This window comes from Halyomorpha halys, unplaced genomic scaffold (genome assembly GCF_000696795.3).
Source record: "Halyomorpha halys isolate HHAL.00 unplaced genomic scaffold, Hhal_1.1 Scaffold646.1, whole genome shotgun sequence".
In the NCBI taxonomy this organism is placed as follows: domain Eukaryota; kingdom Metazoa; phylum Arthropoda; class Insecta; order Hemiptera; family Pentatomidae; genus Halyomorpha; species Halyomorpha halys.
The window spans coordinates 488,760-497,404 of NW_027111017.1; the positions used below are offsets into that span (position 1 = coordinate 488,760).

The following is an 8,645-nucleotide window of genomic DNA, read 5'->3' on the forward strand; positions in this document are numbered from 1 at the left end:
TCTATTAGAGTACATTTTAATCAATGATCTACAGGTCAGGTCTTCAATAGGGCAACAAGACAATCTTTATTATTTTTACTAACAGGATCAGAACAGTGGTAATTCATATCACTATAGGCACCCAATGTGTAAGTTCAATGATCAAGGCATGACAAGTTTCTTATGAAACATCGTGGTTAGATGATTGATCTGTTCGACATGGGATAGGATTATAACTAAGGATAGGATATGACCAATCCGTAAGCAAGGTGATTGAGTTCGTGTACAAGAATTAAAAACTTACTAAGTGAGATTCCTGTTGCATACAAATTGAGAAGTTAAGAAGGTGCCCTAGGTTAATTAGAAAATGATAGCAACAGGAATGCCTAAAAACATCACTTACTGATTATATAATCAGGTCATGAACGGAGAATAACAGTGAGTGCTGGAATAAAAAACATAGCAAGCTGAGAGGTTTCATGAGCTCTTTCGTGCAGCCAAAAGAACCGACAGTTGAGAAACCTACAAACGTAGACTGACTAATTATAATAGGTACGGTTCACTTATAATCAGAAAGGAAGGCTAACATATGGTGTGGAGGAAATTCTAAAGTGATGTTAACGATAACCTCCAAATTTAGAATGAATAGGAGGGTACTATCCAAGCACTCGATGAACAGGCTAGGTAATGCCAGGGTAGAAGGGGACTTCACTGGGAACCCTAGAGGCACTGCCATGCTCACACTTTCCTGTTAACGTATTATTGGGAGATATCTAAAAATATTCCGATATCAATAACTTTTCGTGTTCCAGAGATAAATGGGAACAAGACAACATAATTGTTGAATGATAAGAAATAAACATAATTGTTTGTTTGTTAGTTTTGAAAGGGCGTTTAACAGCCTGGTCATCAACGCCCGTTAGTTGTTGGTTTTGGTAAGACCTAGTTGGTCCAGTCATAGCTTTGGTATGGTGTACTGATCCGCACCAGTGGGATTCATTTCGGTGAGATTTGAAATATTATCTAGCTAGACAATTATAATTTGTTTAATAATCGTTACGATAGTGGAAAGGATGATGAAAAGCAGATAAGTAACTGTTCTAATTTTTAAAATAAGGCAAGATAAATAGATAATTATAATCATTAAAGGTTGGTTATTAAGTTAGTCTGATGGATGAATTTAATGACCCTTTCTATTGAGGATTCGTCGTTTCTCAACGCCATTGGAACATTTGTTTGAATCCCCAACTGGTTTAGAGTTAATGTGTAGTGATGACATTCTTCAAAAATGTGTTTGACGGTCAGATTACTATTACATTTCGATCATTTTGGAGGGGCCTCTCCTGTTATGAGGTGGATGTGTAATAATTGTTAATAACTTAACATTAACATAATTGTTAATTTTGTAATCCTAGAATGGGCAATACATAAATTGGTTAACCAATATATTTGGGATACTACGTTGGTTGAGAGAATTCTACACGCTTCATCTGTTTATCCAACAGGTAAATCCTGTGAAGCTGTCCTTTACAAACCATTTTCCAGGAGTAGAAATTGACATTAGAAGATAATTGGGTTCTATATGCTGAATAGTATGGTGGTATTATGCTATGTCCAGCAAACCCCGAGCTTTACTTCGAGAGCTGATAAAGTTGGAGGGCCTTATTACGACTTATGCATTTAACATTTATAAAATACATGCATTTCAGAACTAAGTAGGTGATTTTAAAATAATTTCTTTTCTCCCCTTCCTCCCACACCCCCCCCCCCTTCACGATAAATGGTAACTGAGTTTTCCTTTCAAAACCAATTCCAAGCCCAATGAAAACGTATCAAATTGAATTAATTCAGTAAATTGAAGTATAATATAATAAATTTTACGAAGCAATTGATGAAGAGAATCACACACTGAATCATTTGTTTGATCCATAAAAGGCCTGAAATTCGAAACCTACAATTAGAAATGTATAATGAAAAGCTGATTGAAATGTATAATAGTAAGTCAAGTCTGGCTGACTTACTATAAAAAACTTTAGAGGCGGTACTGAACTTAGTACGCCAAATCCTTGCATAACATTACAGCATCCTCCAGGATTAAATAAAATAAGATTATTGTTTGTTGGTGAACATCGTTAAGCTAGAATTTATTGTATCCTGTAGCGAAAAAAGATCTTAAACTAATAACTTTAATCATGCTTTACGATTTAAAGTTGATGAATTAGCTTTTTTAAACATGAAATGTTGACTGTGATTGGATAATGCAAAGTTATTCTTTACAATTACAATTGATTTACATGTAATTAAATTATATGATCTGAAAAATCTGAATTTATAGATATGTTTTATACGTTTTCATAATAAAACGAGAAAAAATAATAATAACTACAAAATTTGAAATGTTTGAAAAGCAAAGAAAATCATCAAATATTTGAATAACTAAAATATTTAAAAACAATTTTTTTTAGTGTAGTCTGTTGTCAGACAATGTTTTTGATAAATATAACTTATTTTATTTCTTAGCCAAGCCAATGTCAGATTGGAAACGTTTTCTCTTAAATTCAATAAGTAAAATATGCCAATAACACTTAAACTTGTGTTTTATGTTCAATTATTAGTTGTTGATTCTTTCTTGAGTGGTGTTCTGGTGCTTCAATCTTCAAATCTATAGTTCGTGTTTGTTTAACTTTTTAAAACAACATTTTGCAATAAATGAACAAAACAAAAAAGTTACTTTCTTTTTTTTTAAATTAATAAATATAATATTTTATTCATTGTGAAGGGTTATTGGTTATACAGCCATGTGTCCCACAAGGTATAGTAGTGGCCATATTCAGACATGATTGTATTGATCTGTAATGTACACAATTATATTGAGAAAAGTTATATCATTTAACACACAATCACACAGCCTAGCAAAACATCGTCATGCTCATCAACAGAATGTTGTAAATACAACATGAAGATAAATAAAATATAAAAAAATAAGAAAAAACAACAATGAATACGGATGCATACGGAATGAAAACCTACAGATAAAAAAAATGTCAAATTTGTGTACATATGTTCATACTTTTTGGCAGAACTTCTATATGTTCCGCAAACATCCTTATTATGATTACCTGTATAACTGAATCAATCAAACATAAAGAAGGAGAAACACATAAACATCCAACATATAAACGAACATGCTTGACATTCACAACATTTAGAGACAAATCAGATATTGAGCAAGCAGAAAAGAAGGACGTCGTATGGGAGAAGATTTTCCTTATAAATTGAGTTTTCTTTACTAACCATGGTTGATAAAAATAATGATAATGATAATATATTTATATACAAATTAAAAAATGCTATAAAATAGGCTATAAATAAATCATTATAAAAATAATAAAATGGTTACTATATATTACGATGACAATGGTCATCGCATTGGTTTTGAATACAAAAAAAAAAAAAAATTCAAAAAAGAAGATAAAGGAAATTAAAAAAATGAAAATTGAGCCGCAAATTGAACTCCCCAACAATTAAAGAATAATTTTCAATGTATGTCAACATACATGCTTAACAACATCGAACATCGGTGCAGCATATGAATTCAGTGGCGATGCGTATCATTAAAACAATAATAACTTTATTTTCCATTTTTGTAACACAATAATTATTTTATTGATAGCATACGACAAGAATATAATTCAATTTTATGAATTATAAAAATACAAATTAATCAATATATGCTTTTAAAACCATTGACTACTTTATTAGCAAAAATTATCGAATGAATAATCATCACAAATAATTATGTTTGATCTATTTAACAAGAAATATCAGTTCGAATTTTTTGTATTGTTTATATATAATGTATTACATTGCATCGAATGATTACAAATCTTTTTAATTTTGGTCAGAATGCAAATTACGATAACTTTTTACTGTTAATGGTTTCAGGGACTGTTATATATTACTGCGTTATTGGGACTCAATAGTTTTCAAAAGCAAACATTTTTATGAATTAATTATTAGTTTCAAAATTTCGGATCAAATAAGAAAATATTCTGGCAAAATGTTGTGTAATTTCATATAACTTGTGTGGAAAATACCTTTATACGTCTATCTGTTCATTATTTTAATTTCTATCGTGGATGGAATGAAACGGAGAAGTTATAATTAAAATTATATCAAAGTCAATTTTTTTGGATTTAGAGCAGTCTGTGACAAATAAAGACCTTTTTTAATTTCTTTCTTTTTTTTTTTTTTTTTTTTTAATTTCATTTCAATGGAATGCACATGATTCAATAGACTTCATATTAAAATTTTCAGAAAGTTATAAATTCTTTTTAAAACTAGAAATTTCATTTTAATTATTTGCCAGTAAAACCTTCATAAAAGTTTTTTCCATATAATTCAAAACACAATAAAAATTCCGAGATGAATTTCTTTAGAAGACTTCTGTCCTTATTGAAAAGCGTATTACTTCTCTATTTTTTAGTATTTATAAAGAGAACTTGATTTAATTAAAATTAGCTCCATGTTTTATTCTCTTTGAGTAATTAATGTCTGATTATTCTTAATTTAATTGTTATAATTCATTTTAATATGGATAAAGCCTTACGTTAATTTAATTTTAATTAAATTTTCTTATAAACAAATCTTTTAATACTTTTTCTTAAAAACAAAGCTAATAATAATAATACGCATCGCCACTGGCTAAACAACAAACAACATCAACTATGGCAAGGTTTCTACCTGGCCTTTTTTCTCGGGATCTGGCGCCCATATTCCACATTATTGGTATATGAACGTCAAATTTATTTTAAATTGATGCAGTAAGGAAGCTTTGGTCTCCGGATGGTTTGCCGTGGTCATACCAAGTTTGACGGGTATGGCCATAGCTACCGAACCGGGTCCTAGAATTCAGTCCGAGTGTGTTGCCTTGGTTCGGCCATCATTGACGAACATATGGCAAACCCAAAGTGTAAACTGAAACAGAGAAACAGACTGGCTGAAGGTGCGCTCAATTGCTCAAGCGTACAACACTCATCTTTAATACAAAATTTTAAAACGAATTTCTTAAATAGCGCTCTTTGTGTTTAGCTTTTACAACATTGAGGCATATATATATCCTAATTGTACAAATTGTGACTAACAACAAGCTATATATACTAAATATTAAAATAACATATTGCTATTAAAATAATAATAATAATCAAATGATAAAACTTTGTGTCAATTATAAATTCAAATGTTCTACTATTCACTAACCTTTTCTTTTTTTTTTTATAAGTTTTGGTTGAAATAATAAAAGGGGTTGGATTTAAATTGTATCAATTAAGTCCAATCAAAACCACTTCAACGTAGTGAAAAGTAAATGAAATCTTAAAATATGCTCTAAACATTTTTATAGTGTTAATAAAATGAATACAATATGTAAAAATTATTGAAATGAAATTTTAAAGAAATTTAAATAAATGCATAACGAAATTTTCAACAAAACTTTTTTAGACATTACTGATTTTTTTTACAGTCATCTATTTTTTACAACCGTTTTTATAAGTATTTCGTTTCGTTTTACTTTTTTTTATTTTTAAGATCTTGTAAACAATGTCTGGTTGTCCTTGTGAATTGCGTAAGTGCCCGAATAAAAACCTGTTGGTCCGATTTTATGAACATACATAACAGTTGTAAGGACACTCTACCAACCTTACTGAAAAACAAATACAGCATATCTTTTCCATTTTATTTTCACACTTACTTGATTTCCCATTTTTTTTTTTTCCTTGAGTAGAAAAATATTATTCCTCCTTTAAACGGAAATAAGGGTCATAACTGTAAAATACAATGTTTAGCCAAAAGAAGAAAATTTACAAAAATTCACAGTTAATTAAAATTTACAATAACTCCACTTGAAAATTTATAAGGAAGGGATGAAATTAACTTAATTTGGATTATTATTTATTTGAAAACATGTGGTAAGTTCACGACCACAGATTTTCTACAGAATAAATCTGAATTTTGTTATGTTGTTTTATTTCATAGAATGGATCCACCTTCTAGTTTAGTTACATAAGTTAGGATTTGTAGGTCACTAAATTATTAACTCGGTGATGTTAGGATGGAGGTTATCACAACAGTAGGCCTTTAGCACCTGAGTAAAGATGCTCAATATGCCACGAAAACAACAAAACACGTACGTGAAAACTATACAAAAAATATACCTACGCACAACTTTATTTGTTTATAACGAGACCAAAAGTATTGATCACTGATGGCGAACCTCAAGTCCAACTTCGTTACTTAGTTACTTACAAAAAAAAACTTTCACGAAACCGAAATTAGGATTTTTGGGAAAAATATGTCTCTGATTACCATACACACTTCAAAATCCCGATCAGGGTCATGATGGCAACAAATTCGGTAGGCCTTGTTCAAATGATTTTAATTAACATCTGAAAAAAAAAGTTATAAATATAGAAATAATGTACAGTAAAATAACCATTTTATTTTGTATTTCCAATATTTATCGAAACTAACCACAAGAAAATAACAAATATTTCTTAATTTTTTGAACTTTCTTTACTATAATAATCAATTATCGTGATAAATAAATTCAGTCTTCCCTTAATTAGGTTTCTCGATTTATTTTTCTATTTTTAAAAATCTAGTGTAACTTAATTTTAATTATTTACAGTAAGTCAATTTAATCTTACTTCATTATCATCATCGATTCAGAAATCAAATTCATAATGAGTGATTTGTAAAAGGAAGCATCATTCCTTCCTGAAAACTTCAACGAGCAATATTTTATTTATGCCAACAGGAATTTTCGATTCATAACTGATTAGACTCTTAGTTGCAAAGGGATACAAAAATACGTTTAAAGATTAAAAATAATTATTTCGCAAGCTATAGCCAAAATTTGTTTTAGGTGGGACAAATACAAACAGCATCTACTCTAGTACCGTTATTTGTTTTGAATGCAAATAAAACGACTTGAATTTAATAAAAAATTTCGGAACCTAGAATTGCTACTCCTTACACGATTGTTTTCAAAATCGAAAAGTTGCAAACAGATTCATATTAATTTTCTTTTTTTTTCTTTTTCGAAAAGCGTTTTAATACGGCTGGGTTATTTAAAAAGTACACCCCTCTTAACTTGGAAGCGGGAAATACCTGAACGCAAGAACTTGGAACTTGCTTGTTAAATTAAGCTGTAACGAACACCAGGTGCATTCAAAAGTTCCCAGTCCTAACACCGTTACAAGATAGCTTTGGAGATTGGAACTACCTATGCGGCAAATCAAGTGCAATTATTTATTAATGTATTGCGTTTTTAGGTCATTATACAATTTATAAACAATAATTCTTTTTATTTTTTTTTATTTATGATTTCAAAATTTAGTTCCGAATTTAAATAATTTTTTTTTCAAATATTTTAAAAAACTTTTAAGTTTCCAGATAAAAAAACCTACTGAATTTTAAATAATTTTAATGATAAAGTTATTTTGCAATTTACATAGAAAGTTTTTGAACTTTTGAAGTTCTCATTTAATATATGCGATAATGATGGTTGTCCAGTAAATCTTAAGAAAATATATTTTAGGTTAGGCAGAGAAAAAATAATAGTGCTAGGCCAAAAAAGGAAAATAAGAAAAAAAAACGGAAAAAATAAAAAACATGCACATCACGCAACTTACACTTAACTACGTACGTCTCCAAGTTTGTATTATATTATTAGTTTTTTGATTTTTGTAAATAATTAACAAATTTTTTTCCTATAAAAAATCTTATTTTAGGGTTTTTTGAGGAGGCATAACGAATGTTTTTTTTTTTTCTGCAAAGAATAAACAGCTTAACAAACGACTTTACCCATTTGAATGGGGTGCGTCTATTTGTCCTCTTCGTATTTTAGTTATCAATAGAATTATTAAATAATTTGTATTTATCGATTGTTTAGTATATCCAACTATGAGAACAGTTAATTTTTCGGAAAAAAAAATAAAAGGGACTTTAGGGAAAGTTTTTTTTTTTTTTTAATTTGGCATTTAAGACCTTTTAGATCATTTCAATAAGGGTAAGATATATCTAGTATTGAATATAATTTGATTTTACATTGACGAACCGAGTTGAATCAAAATCGTTAGTATTTAAAAATCGATTCTATAAAGTGGTAATTGAAGCTGGTTTAGTTTAATTAAAAATTTGCTGTCACATCCCAAGTACTATATATATTATATTATATACCCGCCTTAATTATATAATTTGAGTTCACAGACCATTTCGCGAGACTTAGTTATTCGATTTAGGAGACTTCCTAATGTGTATTAGGTATGTATGCCTAAAACTCGAATTTGAAATTTTGCATAGTTTTAATACTTTTCCTTAATATATTTTTCATTAATGGGTATGTGAAAATAAAATATACAATGTTAATAAATACAGTCTTAATTTGTATGCAAGAAATTACAGTGCTAGATTTTAAAGATTTGAATGAAAATGGCCATGAATGAAGTATTACTAAAAAAACATTACAGGTGTATAAAATTTTGCAAAAGGTTTTATAATAAAAAATAATTCACTAAATTCCATATCATTGAGAATAGACCAATAGTTAATAAATCGATCCTAGAACGTACTGATAGCAAACAATATTGCAGACATTTAAAATATAT

General features: G+C 28.9%; 1 protein-coding gene across 2 annotated transcripts in view; it reads right to left on the bottom strand.

The window, feature by feature from the left end:
• Nucleotides 1-8,645, bottom strand: part of LOC106685006 (uncharacterized) — a 189,390-nt gene that overhangs the window by 174,643 nt on the left and 6,102 nt on the right. The window contains exon 2 of one of the 2 annotated variants that reach the window (XM_067049116.1): nucleotides 4,723-4,956. The exons of the other annotated variant lie outside the window; for it this stretch is intronic. Coding sequence (XP_066905217.1) covers nucleotides 4,723-4,762 — 40 coding nt within the window. The 5' untranslated portion in view covers nucleotides 4,763-4,956. The remainder of the gene's footprint in view (nucleotides 1-4,722; nucleotides 4,957-8,645) is intronic. 2 annotated transcript variants of the gene reach the window in all.